We start from the raw sequence: 26,619 nt of genomic DNA on the forward strand, positions 1-26,619 counted from the left end.
GATTGCCATTCTGGTTGGTGTGAAGTAGTGTCTTATTGTGGTATTAATCTGCATCTCTCTGATGGCTAGTGATGCTGAGTATCCTTTCACATGTCTCTGAACTCTCTCTATGTCCTCCTTGGGGAAATGTCTATTCGGGTCCTTTGCACATTTTTTAAATGGGTTGTTTGTCTTCCTGGAATGGAGTCATATGTGCTCTTTATATATTTTGGAGATCAAACCCTTGTCCAAGGTATCATTGGCAAACATACTTTCCCATACCATTGGTTCTTTTTTCATTCTGCTGAATGAGTACATAAAAAAAACTATGGTACATTTACACAATGGAATACTATGCAGCAGAAGGAAAGAAGGAGCTCCTAATCTTCATGACAGCATAGATGGATCTAGAGAGCATTATGCTAAGTGAAATAAGCCAGGTGGTAAAAGACAAATATCATGTAATCTCACCTATAAATGGAACCTAATTAACAAAACAAACAAGCGAGCAAAATGTAACCAGAGTCACTGAAATAAAGAACTGACAGTAACCGGAGGAGAAGTAGAGGGGATATGGAGGGAAAAGGGGAAGGGTTATCAAAGAACATGTGTAAGGGACACATGGACAAAGCCAAAAAGGGGTAGCATCAAGCATGGAAGGTGGGGGTGGATGGGGCAGGGGGGAGTTGTGGGGTGAACTCTACTTGAACAGCAATAAAAACTGAAAAAAAAACCTAATTTCTTTGAGTCCTCCTTATTTTAATCTATGGTTATTTCTTACTGTTATTCCCAAATCCTAAATGACTGTCAGCTTTCTGGGATTCCCTAATCCCTATCTTAATCATCACCTTTCTCAATCTCATGCTTCCTATTGATTATATATTTTTAAAAGGTTTTATTTATTTATCTTTAGAGGGGAAGGGAAGGAGAAAGGAAGAGAAATATCCATGTATGATTGTCTCTTATGTGTCCCCTGCTGGGAACTGGCCTGCAACCCAGGCATGTGCCCTGACTATGAATGGAACCGAAGTTGTTTGGTTCACAGGCCCGCGCTTAATCCACTGAGCTACACCAGCCAGGGCTGATTATATTTTCTTAAAACTAACTTAGAAATCTGGAATACCTACTTCTCAGCTATATTATAATTTGATTGCTTTTACCCTATGGAAATCGAAGCTTTAAAGGGAGGAGAATCTCAGCCTCCTTTGCAATCCCCAAATATTTCATCTCCTGCCACCTGCCTTGCCTACTTGCTTTTACCCTCAAGATGATACAGCTAATCTGATTGGTCAGATTTCTGGATCCTCTTTGAAACACTTGTGTCGGTGGACAGTGTCACCAGTGTTCAAGGGTGTTCAAAAGCCAGAACAGAGATATTATTTTGCTTCTCACTCCATGCCTTGAACTGGCATATTTGTAATATGTCTCTATAATTATTTTTCTGTCATGTGGCAGACAGATCTGGGGCTACAGCTCTGCCCAGAGGTAGGTATTGGGGGAGGGGGAGAGGAAGTTCTCTCTCTACTCTGATGGTCTTGAACCAATTTCAAAAGACGTAGTCTTGTTTCTTAGACACCTAGGCCAGATTATGAAGCAATGGCAGCCCAGTCAGTGAAAAATAGTGCTCTAATTCTCCATTTGTCCTTGCCTTTTGTGTAGTTAACAAGCTCAGGGACTTCAAGCAAAACCATGGTGTCTGTGCCAATGCAAGATCTGGACATCCTGCATCCCCTGGCGATTGATGCATCTAATCTTAATCCTCATCCTCAACAAACCCAATATACACATAAGTGTTTGCTTTGTTGTGCCTGCTGTTTTTTGAGTGTCAGAGAGAGAACCGAGTTAAAAGCAATCAGAAGAAGTGGTAGTTATTTCTACTGTGTAAAATGTGAGTCACTATAAACAACCCCAGATGAAAGCACAGATTTCAGAGCCATGAATCTGGGTTTCAATTCCTTGGAAATCAGAAATCCCCTCAAATCATTCTGGTTTTGTAGCCTCTGTGCAACAAACTGGAGCCCTGGATATCCACTCACCCGTGCACTCTGTCCGGCGATGAGCTGGTCGTCCTCCGTCTGAACACTTGTCCTACTGCGCACGTCATAATCCTCCTGCTCAAAGTCAGAATCATCCTCTAGTTCTTCTGGAGTCTACAGATACAGAGGAAAGAGAAAAATCATTATGTTTTACATTGATAACCTTTACCCTCATCCATACACTTCATCACTGTAAAAGCTAAATATCCCCCAGAAAAGAGTTTGTAGGGGATTAACTTCAGGGGCTCATGTGGGTAGGTTTTGGCTGGAATGGAGTCAGAAAAATCAAGCTGCCCTAATTTATATATATTTTTAAAAATGCATTTTGTGTATTACTCCCTTCTGTAGGAGTAGAAAGTCTAATTCTGTATTTTTTTTAATTTAAGAAAAATGTATTTGTGTTATTTCCACCCATATGAATATATTCTAAGATAGAAAATCACCATCAACAACCCAAGTGAAACCTGTGCTTCTTCTATAATGCCCCTTTGCTCTCTTTCAGGCTCAATAAGCCCCCAAAAGATTGACCATTTCCAGGGCAATGGCTAGACCTGATGAAATAATTGATGTGGTCATTAAGCTATTTAATATACAGGTTGCAACTATAGAGTAAGAACACCTGACTATGACCCCCTATGTGACCATGGGAAAACCCCTCTCTTAGGTTTGGTTTCCAAGTCTGTGAATTGGTTGACAACAGTAGCTACCTACATGATTGTTGTGAAAATTAGGTACTCCATGTCAAGTGTCTGGCACATGACAAGCACTTTAAAAAGGTTTGCTATCATTATTACCTAGGAATTTGAAAATCAACTGGTTCAAACATTTATTTTTTTATAGTGAAGCTATCAACAACTACTGTATATCCACTAAGGATTAAATAATTCTTTCATACATAGTATCCATTTAGCTCAGTACAACACAACAAAATAAGTTTGGAGACCAAGCAGAACCACGGTGTCTGTGCCAACACAAGATCTTGGCATTCTGTGTCCCTGGCTGTTGAACTATCTGATCGTAACACCTAATCCCAACAAAACCCATTTTACATGTGTGATTTGCTTTGATGTGGCTGCTTTTCAAGCGATAGAGAGTCCTCATCAGATGAGAAAACCAAGGCTCTGAGAAGTCAATCAATGTGCCCAAATGTCTCTGAACTAGCCAACAACAGAACTAGCATCTAGACCCAACACTCAGATGTGCCTGACTCCAAACACACTGCTCTTTGTTCTGTTGTCACTGCAGGGTTTTTTCACATGACAAATTGGGCTAGAACTGAAGGTATGGAATAGCTTTAAAGCGAGTAGAGTTAGATAAAATCTGTTACAATACGTAAAGTCAGTATTGGAGAAAAGATATAAATGAATCCAGAAATTTTAAAAATCCCTCATGACAATAATAACAGGTAACATGTATTAAAGTCTTTCTATGTTACCATCACTGTTTTCTCTAAGTGATTTATATACACTAACAGACCTACAATGTAGACACAATTGTCTTCATTTGATAGACAACAAAACTGAAGTGTGAAAGATAATATCTCTTTTAAAGGCTTCTAAGTCTGGCAATTTGAAGCATGTAGTCTTAACTATCCTGCTGTTAATCCTAAAAGGATGAACTCAGAAGGTGGCCAGGACAGTGCATGACGGGAACACAGGGCAGTAGTGAGATCCCTAGCTCAAGTGGCATTAGCCTTAAGGTGATGTCATCCACAAACTGCCTCTTGGCACATGGTAGCCCCACCTCCTAGGGCTCTGTCTCTCAAAAGGAAGAAACAGACCACAAGTATTACTGATGACTGAGTTGCTCATTCCTCATGCAAAAGAACATCATTTTTATTCTGTTGATTTCTTTGACCACCTCAGTGTAATTAATTGGTGTGGTTATTGATGAATCCTTGAGATTGGTCAGACAGGCACAAAATGGGGTCCTTCATGCCAAAATCCCAGCATGCCTCGTTGTTTTCCAAGCTTCAGCAAACCCCTCTTGTTTTCCTCCGCTAGCCATCAGTGTATTTGTATTTACTCAGTCATGTCCTCGTGTTCAATTTTCTTTCATAGGAATATTAAAAGAAGGAGGAAAGAAAGAAGTTTTTTGTTTCCAAGCTTTATTAACTAAAGCAGGGGCGTGGTGGGCCAAACCTGATTCAAGTAATAGAGTGTCTTTTCATTATGGACAGAGACACTCATCTCTGATCATTCCTCTCTTTTCTGGGCAGTGCTCCTGAACAATCGCAGCAAGTTGGTGAATTCTGCTGACAGAAGTGATGACAAGATTTCACACACTTTTCATCATCAGTTTTTGAAAAGGAGAGAGAAAAATAAAGTGGAAAACTTCACTCAACAGAAGGAAGGAGAATATGACAGTGCCGATAGTGCTGTGTCCAAACATTTCAGTGATCTGTGTATTTAGTAGATGAATCAATGACAGACGGAACCTGGACGCATTAGGCTAATGTTTATGAGCTTTTATTCAAGTGACAGTAGCTCAGGAACCAAAATGAAGTTTGAAAATGAAAAAGTAATAACCTGGATATGGACCCAGAGAATCTAAATTTTCTGTCCTAACTCTCGCACTTGTAAGCTGTGCGTTTTTGGCAAGTCACTGAGAGCTTTTCTGCCCCCGTTTCCTCACTCGTAATATGGAGATAATAACTGCTGCCTGTCCTGCCTCCCTCACAGGATTCTAGAATAAAACATATAGAAAAATGCTTTGTAAATTATAAAAGTGAACTAAAGTAGTAACTGAAAATTATGTTAAATAAAAATATACCTAACGACAGCAATACTAATGATAATAGCAATCATTATGGAACAAGCATTCAGCTAATGGATTTAATTATTACAGCAACCTACTAATTAATTAATTAATCCCCATATTGCAGATGTGTAAACAGGCTCAAATCTGAGTAATCTTTCAAGGTATTCCACCTAGCAAGTTGAAGGTTCCAGAGCCTCTGCTTTTAACCATCACAAACACCACCAGGCAAGCCTATTTTAATAAAATTAAAATATTTTCTTGTGCCCTTCACTACGCAGCAAATCCATCCAATAACCCATAAATAATTATATTCATGTGCAGTTGGGCAACTGCATATAAATATGTCTCCTACCCATGCTGTTATTTTATTATTATTTTTTTAAAGTATGAGTGTTATTTTTGGTTGGTCAAAGACATTTACAAATTAAAAGGGACATGGAAAATAGTATCTGCAAGTGGATCCAGAGATCGCCAGACTTGTATCATTAGACAGTGTTACAGGGTCAATTGAATTAACAAAATGTGAATTCACTGTCCTGGGAGCTGGAGATTGAGGGGCAAGTCTCAGTTCTGCCCTATGTTCTCTCAGGGAAGGTCTTACTATAGCATTCAGAAACCACTCTGTTCTACACTTGGTTCCCTGGTCCTACTATTATCTAAAAATAGAAGATTACTGTGAGAGTGGGGCATACCTGTAAAATGGCATAATTAAAGCATTTGGCCTCTAAAATCTATCCCCCCTGAGAGTCTATGGGATGTACTTGTGCCATTATGAAGGCCCAAGAAGCTCATCTGACTTGTCCAGGATCACACCACATATAAGTTACAGAACAGAATCCCTCTACCTGCCTCTGGTCCCCAGTCAAATGCCCAATCTCCTCTACAACAGCTTCTGTAGAGAAGCAAAATGAGAAAAAGGCTAAAGGATTCAGAGTTGTTTCACCAGGGTATTAAGGACTATTCAAAGGAAAGGTGCTAGTATATACGAGTTTCATTGGGAACAGAAAGATGAGGATGTAGATTGGCAGCTACAAAAGGAAAGTTTGGGTGATGCATGAAGAAAGATTTCCAAACAGAGTGCCATGTCACTGGAGTGCACTGGAAACTAGAAAACAGAATTAAAGATTTCCTAAAGAAAATACAGAACAGAATCTTGCCAGTCAGGACTGACTGGCCACTGGCATCTCCATCCTGTATTGCAATAGAGGCCTCTGAACTGATCTCTTTTTTCCTGCCCTTGCCATATACATTGTATTCTCACCAGTTATAGTCACGGTGGTCCCTCCAAAATCTAAGTCAGATCATGTTATTTAGCCATTCAGTGTCTCCCACCTCATTCACTGTGGTCCTCAGGGCATATGTGCCTTTCCTTCTGCCTGGAACACACTTCCTTTATACCTTTATGGCTTATTTTCTCCTTTTCCAAATCTCTTCTCCCACATTACCTAGTGACCGCCCTTTGTAAAGCCCATGCCCATTCTGTGTGCTGTCCCCTTTACATTGCCTTGGTTTTCTCCATGGCAGATGAACTGGCACATTATGTATGTATGTGTGTGTGTGTGTGTGTGTGTGTGTGTGTGTGTGTGTGTATATATATATATATATATATATATATATATATATATATATAAATAGAATANTATATTTTATATATTTTAAATATTTAATATATATATTTTTTCTCTGTTTCCTACCAAAGGAATGTAAGTTCTTGGAGGATAAGGGCTTTTCCTCACCTCTACATTCAGGGGACCTTCAATAGTGGGGTCTGTAGTAAGTGTTCAATAAATATTTGATCAATGGATGGCCAAGATGAAATAATGCTTTTAAAAAAACATACTAAAATATTTCTAATTAATAAAACAAAACTAGGTTAACTTACGGGTTAACTCAATAAGAACAATCTGTAATAGGCAGATTCACTTTACCTCGGAAGTTGTTTCTACAGTCTCTTCAACCCTTTATTTTCTAGCTATGAAAAATACTCTCACTCCAATCCCTGAAATTTTGATAATATTGTTGACTTATTATACAAGTTCTATTTCATTAATTAATTACATAAAGATAAACTTCACCCCAGCAGGATAAGAAAATAAAGTATTTTTTCTGAATCTACTAAGGGCCAGACCTATGCTGGTGCTTCATAGCTGGAGCAGTATTTGTCCCATTTTCAGATAAAGGAACAGAGGGATAGAGAAGACAGTTCACATAACAGTGGAATTAGGATAAAATAGGTTCCCAAACGTGCCCTGGCTGCTGTGGCTTAGTTGGTTGGGCATCGTCCCACAAGCCTAAAGGTTGTTGGCTCAATTCCCAGTCAGGGTACCTGCCTGGGTCGTGGGTTTAGTCCCCAGTCAGAGTGCGTACAAGAGGCAATGGATTGATTTTCTTTCTCACATTGATGTTTCTCTCTCTCTCTTTCTCCCTCCCTTCACCTCTCTCTAGAATCAGTTAAAAAAATTAGGTTCCCAAACTTTATTGCTTCAAGCACTCTCAATGTCTCGGTAATTTTTTATGATAAATTTAGTCTAACCAAATATATAAATATCTCCAAAACAACCCCCAAATCCTAACAATGCTGTTTATTAAGCAATAAAAAATGGATTAAGTTAATTGGACCTAACAACTGAGTGCCCGTTACAGACTGTATGACTTCTTAAACCTTGGTATACAATTGAACATCCACTGAGCTTGCTTTGCCCCCAACCACCAGAAACCCAGGGTCACAATATATGATGTCACCTAAAAGGGTGAACAGGTCTGATGTTTATACTGTGAACCACCTTTAGCTAATATTTCACACACTATCTGAGGGACTTTTATGTGTTTTCATGGATTATTTTAAAATATTTTGTAATGATCCAGGATCCATTCATGCACAGTTTGGAAAATAGAAAGTGAAGCTATGGACTTTTACCTGAACCCTGTTTTAGGCCCTGTTTTCTCCCACATAACCAAATTAACAGGCTCCAATGACAAAAGTTTAGCATATAGCTATCATCACAGATTATTTTCATGCTCATTCTTATGAGAACCAACTACTGTTTGTTCAATACAGATACTCGGACACCAAGATAGCATCATCATCTTCTACGCCACTCACTTCAATCCCAATGTTAAATGTTTAACCCTTTTCGTCTTACCTATACACAGGCTCCTCACTATTTGTAGATTACTCACTTGTAAATTTTTTATTCATCAAAGTTTGGATGCATTTCCAAAACCGGTACTTTTGTAATTCACAGACATGTGCGCTATGGCATAAAACTGTGATCACTCAACATGCAAATTCTCTGCTGAGGGCAAATGGCAGTGTCCTGTCTTCCTGTTCAGCTCTGATACTGTGAATACACATCCTCTTTTCAGTTTATTCAGTGCCGAATTTCTTGCATTTGTTTGCTTTTTGCTGGTTGTTTATCTACTTAAAATGGCTTCCAAGCATAGTGCTAAAGTGTTGTTTAGTGTTCCTAAGGGCACAAAGGTTGTGACACGTATTATGGAGGAAATGCACTTGTTAGATAAGCTTCCTTCAGGCATAAATTATAATACGGTTTGCTGTGAGTTCAATGTTAATGAATCTACAATATATATTAAAGTATCTTTAAACAAAAACATACACAAAACCATATTGTGTATTGATCAGTTGATAAAAATGTGACCAGAGGCTCAAAGGTGCCTAACTCTGAATTTCCAGGAGAAATCATAGTTGCAGTATTCTCTAATCTAGTGTTCACAGCACCATTATTGAAAATAACTGCTGCAAATAATAAGAATCAAATGCATGTAGGTGTGCAAGGTTTTCTTATTTATTTTTTAAACAACCATGCTGGGGTAATCAGAAAATTCTTACGTAGCAGATAGGTCACCAAAGACAAGCCTCAGCAAGGCTTGTCTAAAAAAAAACCAAATAAACCAAATAAACCAAAATAAACCAAAAAAACCAAATAAACCAAATAAACCAAAAAAAAACCCACACACACACACACAAAAAAACATTCTGTTGGAAGAGAGGCAGAGTAGACATTTCCAAGGGAGAAGTAGGATCATGAATGGTGAGGTTGGAATATGGGAAGGACATGTTCTGTATACTCCAGATGGTGGCCCGGAGCACTTGATCCAGGATCCAGGATCCTTTCATGCGCAGTTTGGGAAATAGAAAGTGAAGCTATGGACTTTTACCTGAACCCTGTTTTAGGCCCTGTTTTCTCCCATATAACCAAATTAACAGGCTCCAATTACAAAAGTTTAGCATATAGCTATCATTATAGATTATTTTCATGCTCACTCTTATGAGGACCAACTACTGTTTGTTCAATACAGGTATTCGGACACCAAGATAGCATCGTCATCTTCTACGCCACTGACTTCAATCCCAGTGTTAACTGTTTAACCCTTTGTGTCTTACATATACACAGGCTCCTCACTATGGAGAACTTGTCATCATTAAATATATGTTGATTACTGAAAAGCAAGGTGGGGACAATGGACCCTCCAAGACCCTTTGCGCATTTATTTTTGGGGACCAATTAGAAATCAAAACATAATTGACACTTTGGGAGAGAAGCCACGGCCATGTTTTCTGGGAAAGGAATAGCTCCACTTGTCTTACTTTCTTCCAGACTTAGTGCAATGAAATATTTTTAAATAGACTTAATCATTATACTCAAAAGCAACTAAAAAATTAAGTACAAAATGAAGCCATTCGGGTGCTAAATGGAGAAGAAGTTTAAAAATAACAATTTGTACACACTGTGCATTTCTCTCTTCCTAAGTTTTAAGTGATGTGAAATCCATCTGATCAAATCACTTGAAGTGTCGAGATAGAGGAATGACACTTCATGTAACAAAGATATAGCATTTCATCAAAAAGTATGTTTTTTTACACATCATGAATAAATAAATGAATGATGGCCATAAAGTTCCTCAGCCTCTCAGATGAATGGTTGTTACAGAAATGTGAAAGCTAACAAAGCAGAAAAATGGCAAAAGAGGGAATATGTCCTAAGGTTTAAGTGGGATTTAGTGCCAAATGCTTTGAAAACATAACTCTCATGGTCTATTACTTTATTTTACATGTCAGTACGTAATGAAAAAAATGATCTAATTTGTTACAGGCTTAAAAGGCTGACTATCCTTTCTTCCCTTCTCCTTCAGTTTGCCTATATTTTCTGTCACCGTCCTATCTGCCTATATATTTGTGTCCTGCACCCCCCCCCCACAGTGTTAAGTAGAAGAACAGGAAATACATCTGAGAGTCTCCAAATTCCTAACTTGAACTCTACATGTTAAGTATGCCTAATAGTGTCTTACATAACCAGTACAATGCTGTGAACACTGAATAAAACATGGAGTTTTTAAGAGACATTTAATGTAAGAGTGGGCAAGCTTTTTAAGAAATGAAAAGATAAGATGATGTTACTTGTGCTCCCAAGTGAAGATATTTGGTGGCAGTTTTAGGAGAAGCATGGATGTCAAGGAAGAGGGTGGAGAAACCCTTTCTGGTGATGCTTTACTCCACTCAGACCACCTTCGAAGCACCATGCTGTCCTCTGGAAACCATAGTGGAAGAGGACAAACCACAGGTGCATTTAATGACTTTAAAAATACCAAAATTTGAAGGACAGTTAATGCCATAAATGAACTCCTCAAAGAATGGATATGTATTATCGGGAAAGAACAATACATTGCAGACACTTTATGAAATAGCTGAGGGACCATACACAGAACATGAATGATTTGGTTACTATTGTTTTCCAGTGTTTGACAGGATGTTCATTTTTTGGATGCTGAGTGATCACCCTGACACAAAGTTGTTGAGAATGCACATAGCAGCTACCTTGTGCCTTCACTGAGCACCTTCAGAGATAGCTGTGGAGGTTGACTGTGAAGATGGAGTCAAGGGCTACTTGTCCACTAAGTTAGAGCTACTAAGCACTTCAAATGTGGCTAGGGTCACGTATTGAAATAATAAAGTTTTGGATACAGTTGGCTGAATAAATTATATTACGAAAATTAATTTCAACAGTTTCTTGGGTTTTTGCAATGCATCTATTAGAAAATTTAAAATTGCAAATGTGGCTTACATTATATTTCTATTAAGCAGCATGCTCATCAATTCAGTTTTTGCATATTTAAGTTTATTTCAAGAAAGAATTGTGGCTAAAGAAGTGTTTTAAAACTACTATGCCAAACTGTTGGTGAGGTAAGGAGAAAAAAGTTTCATCTTGGAACTTTTTTCATGATGGAATATTATGCTGCAGTTAAATGGAATGAGGTACGTGATGTGTCTTTATAATAGACATAAGTGATGGCACATTGTGGGCGAACAAAACAAGTTGCAAGTGATAATGAATGAGTTTTAAAATCTACTTTATATGGCTTCTTGGCCTTTTGGCTAAGATCAAGTGTGGTATCTGTTCTTACCAATTTAAAATCTACTTTATTATACAAGGTAATGCAAAAGTAAGTTTACAGTCGTGAGTACACAAAACGCAGTTTATTCTTGTATTGCGCATTGATTATTATTTTCCATACAGACAGCTGTAAACCTACTTTTGCCCCAGCCTATATATTTTCTAGCATGTGTCCATATGAGGGAGGACCCGGAAACCCATAATTAATCTTCCAGAGGTCAGGTTCCTTGTGCTACTGGCCTCCCGAACTAGGTGAGCGCTCCAGGAACACATGTGTATCAGTGTATCAGCTGGCGATATTGAGGGAGGCTGTGTTTAGCTTCTGTGAGTTTGTTTTTCTGAAGACTGTTTTAACATATTTTCCCATTTTGTGATGGGTGATTTATAAAAGCACCTGCCCACACTGCACGGAGTGTTCAGCAGTTTTTGACCAAACACGGCATGACCACCAAGTCCTACCCTGCCTATTCACCCCATGTCACCCCAAATAATTTTTTTTTTGTTTCCCAGATAAAAAGAGTCCTCAAAGGGAAACATTTTACTGATGTGGACGAGCTGAAACAAAAAACGGCAGGAACACTAAAAGGCATAAAAACCTACAAGCTCAAAAACTGTTCTAAGCAGTGAAAAAAATGTCTCAATAGTTATATAAGCATCAAATGGAGAGTACTTTGAAGGTGACTGAAGTTTAAAAGTGTATGAATAAATACACAATTTTTTATAAATAAATTTCTGCTTTCTGGGCCCCCTTCACATATAATCACCTGGACAGCGGTTTGGAAGGCTGACGCCTACCTGATAGCAGAAGGCTGAGAATGGGAAGACAGTAGGAGAGTTGATGGGGAAGTTTACCAAGTGGTTATATAGCCATATTTACAGTGACCGAATTATTTATTTAAGGAGAAGGCAGCTATATACAACTTTATCATCACTATTCTCATTATTAATGGTATTAAGCTAGGTAATCTTCATTTCTCTCCATGCCATGGCTTTATGATCCTAATGGGAAAATAACGTCACCAAGAGAAACATGGAGAAAAGCAGGGGCAGCCCTAAACTGAAATCAATTCAGGTAACCACTCAGGCAAACATCATGGTTCAGGTCATTCACTGCCAACCTAGGCTTGTTGGGATCACCCATCCTTTTATTAGTACAAAGTTACCAATGATTGGGTAAATAAGGAGCCAAACAGCTTGCCAAGTTAAACCAAGTAATTAAAAATGAAATGATAGGTTCCAGGGAGTCCCTCCTAGAAGGTCTGATGAGCTCTGAGCCACAGAGGCCTTACATACCCTGATCATCAGCACAGCCTTCCGGATGTCCCGAACACCGTCGTACACCAGGCGAGATGCATCAATGAACTCGTTCTCCTCAAAGGGCTGTGGGACATTGGCACTCAGGGCTTCAATGGCTACTTCTACTTGTTCAGCAAAGCGTGGCATCACTGGATTGAAGAAAGAAAAGCAGTGGGTTAGGCGACCTTTCTCATGCTCCGGTGCACCACCCCTTGGGTGGGGTGGCAGGCTCTGAGCATCCCAACAACTCCACGGAGCCGTGTGGGCACCTGTCCAGTGTGACTCGAAGCCACTTCAGTGGTCTTTGTGCTACTTACTTGCAAGAGGGAAAGCAAACTGTTAGTTCATGAATGGTGATTTACCGTGTCTTTCGGACCATAAGATACGCCTAAGTTTTAGAGGAGGAAAATAGGGAAAAAAAAACTGTGAAGCAAAAAGTGTGGTAAAATATTTAATAATATAAATAACATAATATTTCATCAATGTAAATGTAAACCGAACTTAACAGCAGCATTAACAACTAGTATTTCTCCCAAATTTGTGGAGGGGAAATGGTGCATCTTATACTCCAAAATTTGGTATTTAACAGAGCGAGTTTTTAAAGCTAGCCCAAGGTAGTAAGTACATCAGAATGTGTAGAAGCACAGATTTCACATTATCCTAAACGGAGTTGAATTCCACTTCCACTAGTTACTAGCTATGGAGCCTTGAACAAGTTTTCTTAATACTTCTAGGCCTGTTTCCTTGTCTAAAAAATATAATAATATGATTCTTCCTTAGGATTCAGTAGGATAATGCATAAAAATGTGCCAGATTGCATGTGGTCTTTAGAAAGCCTCCATAAATATGTGACGAATTTCAGAGGCTAGTCATCACTGGTGAGGAACAGCCCTTAACCTACATGACTTCATAGTAAAGTGTGAATGAAATAATTCAGTCAATTTTACTTGTGTCTGAAGTACAGGACTCGAGATGCTGGAGGTTGGGGGATGGCTGTGGAAGGAGGCTTGCAGGAGGCTTGCAGGAGGATTGTCAGAGGAGAGAGGAAAATCCCAAAGGACTTCAGCAGAAAACCTATGGAGAGACTAGTGGGCTGACCGGTGAATCTGATCATTCCATTTCACCAGCACCATCCTGATGTGAAAGAAGGTGCATACACACGTTTCTAAGGTGGTGGCACCTCTCTCTGTAAATGAGGACCCCTACATATACACTGGAAGTTGGTGGAAAATAAACTCAATGGAGTGTCTGGAGCACTTAAGAAAATGATACTCATTCACTGATTCTCAAAAATTTTAATTCAATTTGCTCAGCTGTTATCTCATAACATCAATTCATATGGCAAAAGCAGGCCAAGAGAACAATTCATTGATTCACAAGGGCAATAAAATAGAAACATCATTCATCTCCTTCTGTTTCTGAACTTTCATGCCTGATTCGTCTTTATACTCATTTTGTTCCTCTGTGGACATTTTAACATCCATTTTAATCCCTAGTGTGAGGAACTCTGATAAATTACTTTACTGTCTCAGGGTTAGAGTATTCAAGATAAAGCATTCCTAGAAAAGTGTATTTTTCTAGGAAAAGTCAAACTATTTTTTAAAGGCGAATTGGAGGAAAACAGTAAATATTCTTTCAGTAGAAATTATCAAAACCAAAGCATGCATTGGGTGAATTTCCCTCCGTGAGCAAATTAGTTCTCTACTATTTGAAATTTTCCTTTTGGCTTTTTATCTGCTTTTATATAAGAGGAGTTTGGGGGATTCTGAGCTGTATTGCCTCAAATATGAATCCAGTTAAAATACATTTCTAATGATTGCCACATTCAACTCGGGCCACTTCAGTTATCCCCTTGTGCTGGGAGTCAACTCTTTTACCCTCAGAGGCCTAGGTAATTGAAAGTGACCTCCTTAGGCATGAAAGCATTTTTGTAGGTATTTCGAAATTTCACAAGTACTTTTCTTAAATTATAAATTCCCTTCTTTCATAAACTAAAAATTCTGGATCATATTAATCTCATTCCATTTATGTTTAAGCTGCCAATCACGACCCTTGGCAATTTTACATACTGATGCGATACCATCAGTAGCACTTAGCTGCATAAGTTTGTGTCCCTGTTGTGTGACTAATAAACGATCAGTAATCCTACATGTACACAAGATAAACACTCCTGCAAATCAATAAGGAAAAAAGAAGAGAAACAGACAAAAGCATAAGACAGGCAATTCACAGAAAAAGAAGCCCTAAGTTATAGATACATAATAAGGTACCTGACTTGTCTAATTTAAAAAATGACAATGTAAATAATGACATATAATTTCATAATAATATCCATCTTATTGTGAGCATAGACAAAAGGGAAGCCTTCTGTTGTAGATGGAGTAAAAATTGGTACATATAATTTGGGCACTTTGACAAAAATCTAACGAAGCAAGCCGGTCCCAACCAGTGAGCCGGGACAGTATCTGGAGCGTGGCCAAATGTCAGCTTATAAAGAGATACTGAGTAGGAGGGCTGGGTATACTGGAGTCACAGCAGTGTCTTTGTGTCTCTCTGGTTATGGCTGTTTCTTCTTCACAGGTTGTACATTCTAAGAGTTAATAAGAAGAGTTAGGTAAAACCTGGGAATAAAAATAACGGGGAGGTTTTTCAACAGGCTTTCTGCAAGTTCTATTCTGCATCCCCAAATTCAGAAGGGAACCACTATAAGCTGCTCACCCCAGGCTCATGGGCAGTACACCTGAGTGGGTCAAAATGGACCGAGGGGTGTAACCAGAGAACACTGGTATATTAAAATAAGTCCAGAGATCAAAGTTTTGACTGGGAAAAGCAAAATGAAAAGAGAGGTCATTCACAAGAAGTTTTAAATACACAAAAGGGTTCTCTGTATAATTTAAACCGATATGCATTTTTATCATGCATATTTTGAAGGGCTGTATACCACCTTAAGTATAGTGGTTACCTTTGAAGGGAAAGGAGAGACGTGAGATTAAATAGACTTCTTAAGGAGGCCTCAAGGGTGTCTTAACTCCAACAATTGTGATTCAGATATAGCAAAATGTTAATATCTGTTTCACAGGTGAAGGATGATGTATCTTGTGTATCTTTGAATCTTTTCATAATTCAAATGTTTAAAAAGAGATCAATGTATTATCTTCAAGGCTATACTTCTTATAGACTAAGGCTCTGAAAAAATAAAGTTCCAGCTCATGGCTCAGAACACAATAAAAATTAATTTGATAACAGTATTAGGTGAGGAATTTCCTCAGAACTTGTGCCTGATCAAATGTTAAGGCTTAATATTCAGCCTTAATAACTGACAGCTGGAAGGTTGAACTATGGAGTACCAACCTCTTAGACCTCAGCTCCTAGGCACATACCTCTATTTGCATGAGGACGTTTGATAGAGTCTAAAAGGAAGAGCAGGGCTGTGTGTTACTTTGGGGTTTTGTGTGCAAGACCACCCTGAAGATTTGGGGAGGGGGAGCATGCAGGAAGTGACCTGCTCTCTCTCCTGCCTGGCTCTAGGCCTGATTCTGCCCAACAGAAAGAGAGGAAAGGTAAAATCCAACGGCATCATTTTTGTAACAAATGCTCTAGGGTCGAAAACATACCCAGTGTTGCTCTGCAACCCTAAGTGTGGAGAAGGGAATATTATTTGCTCCGGGATGGAGGGCAGAATTGCTCTGGGGATACTTAGGAGGGTACAGTCTCGGTATAAAACAGTGTTGATACGGCATTGTTAGAAAAGGCAGAAACTAGGCCTTCTTCTTAAGAGATAGGAACAGATAATACTATAACCTTCCCAGGTGAAAAATGGTTGGAAAAGGGCTGCAAAACCCATAGTTTCCAAATGAGGGCTCTGAGTACAATTTAGCCTTAATATTCCAATGACCTTGTTATACTCCACAAGCTGGCAAAACATAGAACTTGAACTCAATTTACTTTGATTTTGTTTATGGTCACTGAGAAGACATCTATTTTTCTTACTGCAAGTCAGGGTTTTTCTGAGTCTGACCCGTTAGAAAGTCTTTCTCCACGCTCGCTTCCACAGCACATTCAGTAATTATTTCTTTAGCAATTGGTCAACTGCTAATGCTTTTTAACCAACATATTTTTGCTCTCTGCATCGCTGTTCTCTTTCTGTTTTAGTTGTATCTTTGTTTTTAAAAGTGATAAGGGGAAAACCAAAGTTTATAGAACAATCCATCTTGACAACCTCAGGTGTTAGTTTAACTATGAATTCTTCCAATGCTGCAGTAGGATCTGAAAAATTAAATAGCCCCAAAGTAAGACTGAGGTAGAAAGAAAGCCTCAACTTCTCCAAATATGAGGCTGATTCTGCTTCCCACTAATTAGGACAACACACAGCACTAGCTTTGCAATTCACACATTATGTATTAACAGAGTTTCTGATATGGAATTATATAAATAGACGCTTTTTTCTACTTTCTGAATTATATCCAAAAAAAGTTTAGACACCACTTTACTGTTATTTATCAGAAAACCCTGGAATGCTTTTAATAGCTTATGTCCTGAAAGGTAGATCAAAGTTAGAAATAAACTTTTAAATTCTCACTGTGCTTTTGTATGCAGAGCAGAGTGCATGCTAGGCCACAGAATGACATTCCCAGAGTAATGAAATCAGAGCCCAGTGTGCATGTAAAAATCAAGGTCGTCTCATTCTAGTGTTGAGATCCTAAACCAGAGGTGAGAAAGATCCGGACTGAATCCTTCACCTTCAGAGGTGAAGTTTCAGAGCACAGGGTGAGTCAGTAAAACAAAGAAAAGTTGTACTAAAGATGCAAATGGGACTGCTGACAACCTAAGAGAAAAATTCAAGGTGAACTAGAGGCAGTGAAAATGAACATCAACCAACCACAGCTTCCAAGCAACTGTCTGAAAGGTGCATATCCAGCTTTATATTTTCCAATGATTCCCTTTGATAGAGTAGGATACAAACAAACCTCTGACACCTGCCTATAATTCCTAGCACTCACGTGCTCTCTCTCTCTCCACCTATTCCAACATGCATGCAAATGTTCCAATTAGACTGAATTACTCCTATGTCTTCTAATATGACACAGAGACATACCATGTTATACCAGCATGTCCATGATCAACTTATTCTTTCATACTGACATGTATGTCTTATCTTTTAGCTCAGTGAATTTTTCCTCCATCTTCAATATCCAGTTTATAATTGACTTCCATTGTGAAGCCTTCCTAATCCACACCTCAAAGTTCACACTTCTTATAATGATATAGCATCCTAATTATGCATGCATCATTACAGTACCTAGAACACAAAAGTAGGATTGTTTGACATTTCTGTGTGTCAATTTTTTCATATAGGAGTCACTGTTAGTCAGAGATGATCTCTTCTCCATTCTTCGTACATTAAGCCCTTATTGTGCTTCTGGTAGAGTTAATCTATCCAGTTGGGAGAAGTGAAAAAATGGGGTGTAAGGAACAACTGACTGGCCGTCAAGTATTCAATAGCAACATGGGCAGTATTAAATTTCACATACTCTTTCTGCCCATCATTTCATATTAGTTCAGTAATTATATTAAAGAGTTTCATGCGTCATTAACCAAATTATCAGTGAGCATTCCAGGTTTGGTCTCTAGGGACTTTTCACAGAGTTGAGCTCAGAATACTTTCATAAATACCTGAGGAGGATCTTCGCCACAAAGCCTGGAGAATTAATTATTGTACCCTTGACTAGTTCACCAAGGCCAAACCAGCATATCTATATTTCTAGGAGTCACCCAATTGTGGTGGTGCGGTCAACCAACATACTCTCTTAAGTGTGCTCCTTGTAAAATGTTATTACTTCAGATAGAGAAAATAGACAGGGCCCCAGTTTTAAAGAAAGAACCAATCTACTAAGTGTTAATAGAAAATAGAAAAATAAGAACATTTGAAAGTAATCTAGAAAGATACAATTCCAGGACTAGGAGGAATTATGGCTCATTCCAATATAGGAGTAAGTACATTATACTTCTCCCCTACCCATCACTAAAGGTTATTATGCCTCCATTTTGATAGTTGAAATTAGGTAAAGAGTTATGTTTTATCAGAGTAATTGGAGCCAGGAAGTGTTAATTTAGACAGAGACTCTGGGGGCAACTCCAGTGTCCCCCTAAGGCAGGAAAGCATTGTGTGATATTACTTGTATAGGTAATGCATTCTTTCCCTAAAATGTTTTTTTTAAAATCAGACTCTGCTAAGACATTTTACTCAAGTGTACCAAATCAGACACTAGGTAAGAGAAGAAAGTGTAAAGGACAGTATGATCTAAACCACTGGGGCCAAAATTTGCCCAAAGCAAAGTCTGACCAGCATTTCTAGGCTTTGGGTATATCTTGATAGCTCAGTGCACCCATCAAGAGTTGGGAACCACCCTGCCTGGTTTCAGGAATTGTAACTGCCTCCTATGGCTAAGTGAGCGACCTCCGGAATGCGGGCCACAGGAGACAAAGTTTGTCTCTGGCAGCAAGCGCTGCCTCTGCTTCTTCCCCTGCCCCCAAAGCATGGTCGACGTCCATGGCCAGTAAGACCCCTCAGAGAGGGGCAGCCTAGGCCAGACACAATCACTTAGAAGGCCATCATGGAAGGACTTAGAGGGCTGCCACAAAGAGGGAGTGACGGACCCTTGTCTCCCTGACTATTGTGACATAGCCTGAGTCCCCATTTCTGTCTGGGAGAAGCACTGCCTGGCTCTAATCCACTTAAGCCTAAAAACATATGATGGAGAAGGCGGTGCAGCACTGTGCTGGAAAGGGCAGGTATGGGGTAAATCAGGCATAAGAAAGAATGTGTAAAAATCCTGTGAAACCTGCTTTGTTTAGAATGCTCTCATTTAAATGATAAGGGTCCAAGCAAGAAGTTTGTTCCTCAAAGTTTTATGGCTCTTTAGCTATCTGACCCTGACTGAGAATAAGCCCTCACGGTTCTTTGAATGCTATCTATTGTTTGATCCTCACCTGTATTCTTGTGCAAACGGACCCAATAAAAGCCCCTTGAGCAGGGGGCTCTTGGCCCTTCCCCTTTGAGGGATTGGCCACCTCTCCTCCCCAAGCAGATCATGTCGTGTTAGTTTCACTTTCATCTGTGGCAGATGAAATCAAGCACCATCACTTAAAGGAGCCTGTTGGAGCATGAAGCTTCAAGTCATACTTACTGTACAATCCATACTCATTGAAGCTGCGGCACACTTGCCGCTTTGGTACCACTCCAAAATAGTGGAGGAAACACCACAGAAGCTAGCCAATGTTTTGTGTTAGTTCAGTAGTTTTAGAAAGACCTTCCTGATCATTAAGTTATTAGAGAATGTTCTAGGGTTGCCTTACCCTCAAACAGGGAATCTTTCAAAACCCTAAGTTCAGAATTTTTTTAAGGCTGCTTGGGTTTCTACCTATTGGGCAAGAAGTACGTAATCAAATGACTCTGTAATTCTACTTCGTGGAGAGTGGCTACTTCATTTCTATACGTATTGTACTATAGACCCAGGGACTTCCACTAGATATAAAGGCTTTCCTGCATCATCTCAAACTCACTTCTCATCCTGATTTTGCACATTTTTCCCTAATCCTGCTTGACTTCCATCCCCACTGGCTACACAGCTTCTGAGATTCTGAGGTTAATGTTTGCATCTCTGAACTTAAGTCAAGTGATATTTTCCTTAGTGATATTAGTATTTTGCCTAAACTTTGATTTGTACTAATGATGTCAGGGTTTTTTCTTTCCTTTTTCTTCCCTTTGAATTATATACCAACTTTATCATGTTTCTCTATACAATTCCTCGAATCTGTCCTTCTCTGCCTCAACTCCCCTGTCCAATCACCTTGAGCCAATTTTACTTTTCCTTTGCCCGCTATCTAGCTCTGCTATTTTCTGGTATCCTTTCAAGAGATCTTGAGACAGTGGCACTCAGCTAAGTTGTGGCCAGATTTCTAGTCCACAGACACTACAAAATAATATTTATAAAATATTAATTCATAAATATTTGGGTAATTTGTTACATGGCAATAGGTAACTAATAGAGTATGCAATGCCATAAGTAGAAATATCAGTAAAAATAGTTTTATCAGTACATTAAAGTTTCTGCTCAATTATAGAAAGTATCCTTGGTGTAGGTTTCTTTTTCGTCCATGCATTGGGTCCAGACAGAAGTATAATATCTTAATATTTCATTTGGTACGAGTTAACCAATATGAACCTCAGTTAGTTAAACAGAGATAATGATAGAGGCCCTTCAGGTTTTACATTGAGTTAAAAAATAATGCATTCAACAAAATTTTTATACTGTATAGGCAGTACTTTAGTGAATGGATGTAGAGTGACAAAACAAAATGATCTTTCCTTCAAGGCATGGAATGTGTGCACAATGCTCACCATTGTGCCTCACACATAAAAGATTCATAGTAAATGGTTCTTGCAACTGTCTTCACACCAGGACCCTCTGTGTCTACCCAGACATGTACCCTTTTCATTGTTTACAGCAGGCAAAATCAGCCAGTCTCCTTTGGATAAAATTTGAAGGTTACAACTACATGATTTACCCCCAAAAGTATACCTTGTGGAAGTAAATTGAAAATAGCATACCAATTAGTGCTGAAATTTCTGAAAATTGAGAAGCTACAATAATTTATGTTAAAAACAAGTTATCCCTGCTTCTATGTCCTTCGCTTTCCTTAGCTGGTCCACATCACCCTTCTGATGACTTTGTATTTTTTAAAAATGAATTTCATATACTATCTGTCATTGGGGTTAAATTTTATAAACTTACTTACCCCTAGAATTTTCCTTTTTGTCTTGATTGCCAGCAAGGTCAGTCAGTGTCAAATATTGTGTTCCATTATAACCTCACCAGATCCATGAGGAAAGAGAATCTTTAAAAGGTAAGAGACTTTGCCAAAAATAAAAATTAAAACCTAGCTTCCCAAGGTCAAATGAAACACTTTTTCTAAACACCTCCCAGCTTAATCCAATATTCTTGTGAAACTACTTCTCTTCTATCTCAAAATTATACCACTTTATTGTATATTAGTTGATTTACTGGATTTGAATCCACAAATGCTTTTTGAAATGTGGTAGTGACAGTGTAGAAATACTAGTTAAATACTTTCTCCAAATTTAAATGTCACTGCCTAGACCAATGATATGCTAGGTGGCACGGTGCTTTCTTCATAACTCTTCATCAGGTTAGAGGATGTTGATCACCGGAAATCAGGAGCAGAGACAAAAGCAACCCAGCTTAGTCTGTTTCCCGTTCCCCAGTGACTATTTATTTAGTCTTCCTACCTTTCTAGATGACCATCAGCATTATTCTGGCTAGTCCTAATTCCTTCATCTTGGTGTTATCTCGGACTTTGTTTCTTCAAAGTCAGTCATCTGTTCCCTCTGAGGGAGTTCCTAAAGGCTTCCATTTTCATCAGTTCTTGTTTGGAAAATTATAATGTACATTTTAAACATCAAAATCAAATTCAAGTTCCAGAAGGCCATACATAACCCATGAGCTGAATTGTTTGATGAAAGATGAAAAAGCACTGCCTAGAAAAGAGGGAGAAACATCCTCTAAACTCCATTCACAGCGACTGCCCTAAGAGAACCAGGGAACGTCCATCTGCTCTTGTCTAGACACAAATTCCTTTCACTCAGGATAGAAGCGGCTTGCTTGGAAAGTTTTCTTATATTTAAAGTAAGCACTTAAAATGGTTTGTAAGTTACAAATAAGGATGGCACACTGAAGCTTAAGGAAGGGATAAAGAATGAAACAAGATGCCTTCTCCAGTTTACAAAGTTTTCTGGAAACCAGGCTTGATGAAGACAGTTAAATTTGGCATCTGTGAGGTTTAAAATATTAAGATGTAGTAAAATAATTGCTAAGAATATATTGCACATAATTTAATAGATTTTGATTTTGATCATTAGGCTTGTAATTTTTAAAAGGTATACAATCACCAAAATAAGGTATTACTCCGTCAGTGATGTTTTTTCATTTATATTAATACAACCATTTTAAACTTCAAATCTAATTAAGGTTGGAAGAAATGAAAGGTGTTTTTAAAATATCAGGGGGTAAAATTTAATTAGGAAGCCACACACACACACACACACACACACACACACACACCCCCAAAGGGAAAGCACAGATACATACACTAAGACAGAGAAAAGGGTGAACAAAGGGTTTGCGACACAAAGTGGTAAATGTAAATTGCCTGATGAAAGACCCTGATAATAAGAGTAAGAGGGGCACAGGGGAGTAGGATTGGCAGAAGACTTGACCTACAAGAATGAAATTAGCCAGTGCTAGAGAATAAGTAAAATACAAAAAGACAAATCAGGTGAGGAGGTTATTCTGGGATCATTTTGACCAGAATAAACAGAACTTCTCTGGTTCTTATATTCATCTGTTATTTCAGGTTCTCCAGCTTTTTCCTAACCAAACTATTTCCAGAATATACCAGTGATGTGTCACCTGTGCTCCCAAACAAGTGATTGGCACTTGTTTGATTCAAACACCTGTCACTAATAGGGCAGATCTTCGAGGTGAAGGGAACTTACTAACGCCTCCACCACGCACAATGAACACACCCTGGATGCCAGTCCCAGCAGAGGCCATCAGTGTTGGGGTTTCCTGCACGATGAAATATGCCGGCCCCTCCTCCACTCCACTGTCACTATCATTATCACAGATGCTGGTCCCTGGGGCCTAAGAAATGACAAAGAAATACCGTGTCCTACGCAGTCCCCAGAATTCTGAATCCGCGATCTGGTCCATGCACAACTGGACATTCATGTTTTTCATTGTAGTTTTACTTTGACAAATGGGCACAAGAAAGTGCTGTTTCTTCCACTACGTTGCTCTAAACTTAAGGCATGTAAATATGTAACCGTGAGCCTTCCTGAATTCACCTTATTTCCACATCTACTTCTTTATTAGAGCTTTATTATCAAGATAAAATTGTGTATCTTACTGTCTTTTCTTAAGTTGTGTTTTTGTGGGTGGTTCTTCGGCTCCTCATGCTTAGAGAGCTGGACATGTCTGAGTTCTAGCCAAAGAGATTACTAACAAACAAGCCAAAATAGAGGAAATATTATCATGTTTCTTCATGGCCAGAGCTTTGTGACTGGTAACCTGATTCAAAGGATGAATCAATAACAGTCCTAAAACAGTAAAATAAACCTGTAAATTTCCAGGTTATCTCCCCCCCAGAGAAATATGTTTATATTTCATAAGAGGATAAAACCAGGAGCCATTTATTTATATTCCATAGGGCTATAATAACATGGGCACCTTCCCTTGACAGTTCATCAATGTTAAAAAGTAAAGCTTTCGCTCCTCTTAGGAGGGGAGAAAGGCAGCTGAGCACCAGTTCCTATACAAGGTCCAAGATCATAATTTCACGGTTCCACTCCTACGGCATGGGTCTCCCTGCGTGGGCAGATTTCACCTGCCCTCATCGGATGCCTTGGGAAGAAGAATGAAGCCTGGGGAACTGGCCAAGTTACTGCTCTAATTAATAAGTTTTTTTCCCTCTGAGCCAGAGACCTTACGTTTGCTCTTAGGATAAAATAAATATAGGTATTTAAAACCATCAGTCAAATCTCTGTAATACCTAGAGTGTACAGGTTTCAGTCAAGCAGAAAGAACTTTAAGACAAACTATGTATTGTTCGTTTAAGGACTATAAGTGGATACAATTTTGTTATTCTTCCTATGCTTCTGACTTCCTACCATCATGAATACTACAACCACCAATAAGACATTTCCTCCACATCATAATCCTTTGATCTTTCGGTGAGAAATAACTTTGCACCAATACTAAGAGCCCTATTAAAACACATATATTAGGGTGCCCAAGCTGAACAACCACAGCCATTACAGCTTCTGTGGGAATGCCTTTCTTTCATAATCAAATTTCAAGATCAGTTATGGAGAAGTGAGCTTGCACTGTAATGGGCCTTTTCAGTTATAATAGCTAATGCTTTCTCTCCTCCTGATAAGCTGTCCCTACCATGTTCTTCTGATATTGACCTTGCTTCAGTCCACACCCACATATCTCATCCCGTATTTAGGTAGATCATGTGTACCTGTCCAATCACAAAACTGACTCCCCCTAGCAAAAGAAAGCAGCCCAAGGGGAAGAAGCATACCCCAAGTCACCAAGCAGATGGCTTCCCTTTAATATGTAGAAAGGAGGAGGAAAGGAAGTCTCCATATTTATCCTGAAATCTTGAGCTGACATATGAATATTCTCTACTAAAAAAAGGTGATTTCCTAAGTTTTTGTTTTCGTCTATTCAATAAATATCTATTAAATGCTAATTATATGATAATACTGTTCTAGACCGTAGGCACTGACAGAAACACCCAACCCTGGGAAGAATCTAGTTGTGGAACATTTACACTGAAGAGAACATATTAAATGTCAGAGGACTCATAAAGGGTGGTCCCTGTTGTCTGCAGCTGAAACTTGAGCCAGACCCTAAAGGATGAGCTCAGTACACAAACGTAGAGAAAGAGAAAACAAAGAACATCAGAGGAAGGAGCATGGGAACAGCATGGATCTGTTTTGCTTGAAGAATAAGAATACGCCTGTCTATATGGATCCGAGCTGTTTTTTAATTTTTTTAATGACAGGTTTACAAAGATGTTTATGGAGGATTCATGGGCAATGACTGTCCGTGGTAGGTGCAGTCACCAGGAAGCCAGTAGACAGGGACACATAGAGTCCCAAGATCAGTAATACTGATCATTCTTAGATGACGAAACATCAGCCAGGACCTGAGAAGCTGAGGCCCAGAGGCATTACCTAACTTGGGTGAGGTCACAGTTAGTTGGCAGAAATCCAGGAATTGAGTTCTGATTCCTAACCTGAATTCATTCCACTACAATATATTGAGATGCAATGGTACCCCTCGTTACTACTTCCACTTTGGGTGCTTTCAATTTGCTGATCCTCTTACATTTTCTAGGTAAAATATAGACTAAGAATGTTAAGAAATCTCTTACATTTCTATAAAAACTTTACATAAAATTATGCATAAAATTAAAAATTGTACTATTTCTACTAAGTAAAAAAAAGCTAAGCTACATACATACTGTGTGATTCAAACTATATGACATTCTAGAAATGGCAAAACTATGGAGACAGTGTAAAAGGTCAGTGGTTGCCAGGGAGTTGGGACAGGGAGATGGATGATTAGATAGAGAACAGAGTATTTTTAGGATAGTGAAACATACATGGTATGATTACATAAAGGTGGACACATGTCACTGCACATTACTCAAACCCATAGAATATATAATGCTGAGAGGTGACTGTAATGTAAACTATGGACTTTAGATGGTTACGATGTGTCAATGCAGGCTCATCAGTTGTAACAAACTTACCACCCTGAGAGGGGATATGCATAATGGGGACACTCTGCACATGTACAATCAAGGCATAGACAGAAAATATCTACATCTTCACTTTTTCTCTGAGCATTAAACTGTTCTAAAAAGAATAACGTCTTAATAAAAAGTACGCCATCTGTTTGGCCCACGTGGTCTCCAAAACAATGAAATTTTAATATCTGCCTATAACATGCTTAATAACAAAGAATCCTATTAAAAATACTTCATTTTTTTATTCTTTTTTTGTCCCCACTGAAGAGGAACTGTTGGCAGAATCTCAAAGATCTCTCAACCTCATCACGTACACGTTGCCACAAACTTGCATCAACTATCAACTTTTAAAATGACATTTCAATATAATCTGTTCAGTGAAGAATGAGCTGCTCTTTACATATCTAAATATGATATCACTGAATGCATTTTTGCCCCACCCCACCTTCTGCTGTAACCTGACTTTGTAAATAAGATCTCTGAAGATGGGCCTGGTCAAGCATGTGCTTACTACCAAGCTGCTGACAGTTTGTGATAACTCGGGTTTTATTGAAGAGCCCATCGAATATGTAAGCATGCAATGGGGCCGATGAAGACTGAGTTTATTGTGTTTTTATCAGCCTAGATTACTTTTATAAAAAATAAATAAGTATACTATTTCCCTTGAATTTTAACATCCTCGTAATCCACACAATTTCTCCCCTAATTTAACTTAGCATTATATGAACACC

At 38.7% G+C, this 26,619-nt stretch overlaps 1 protein-coding gene and 1 pseudogene across 1 annotated transcript in view; one reads left to right on the forward strand and one right to left on the reverse strand.

Moving 5' to 3' along the window:
• Nucleotides 1-26,619, reverse strand: part of LOC118982521 (catenin alpha-2) — a 100,864-nt gene that overhangs the window by 62,922 nt on the left and 11,323 nt on the right. The window contains exons 4-5 of the mRNA XM_037039617.1: nucleotides 12,482-12,633; nucleotides 2,016-2,129 (exon numbers count right to left, since the gene is read on the reverse strand). Coding sequence (XP_036895512.1) covers nucleotides 2,016-2,129; nucleotides 12,482-12,633 — 266 coding nt within the window. The remainder of the gene's footprint in view (nucleotides 1-2,015; nucleotides 2,130-12,481; nucleotides 12,634-26,619) is intronic.
• LOC118982768 (uncharacterized) lies at nucleotides 11,150-11,328 on the forward strand (annotated as a pseudogene).

This window comes from Sturnira hondurensis, unplaced genomic scaffold, assembly GCF_014824575.4.
Source record: "Sturnira hondurensis isolate 20B ecotype Veracruz unplaced genomic scaffold, ASM1482457v3 Scaffold0002039, whole genome shotgun sequence".
In the NCBI taxonomy this organism is placed as follows: domain Eukaryota; kingdom Metazoa; phylum Chordata; class Mammalia; order Chiroptera; family Phyllostomidae; genus Sturnira; species Sturnira hondurensis.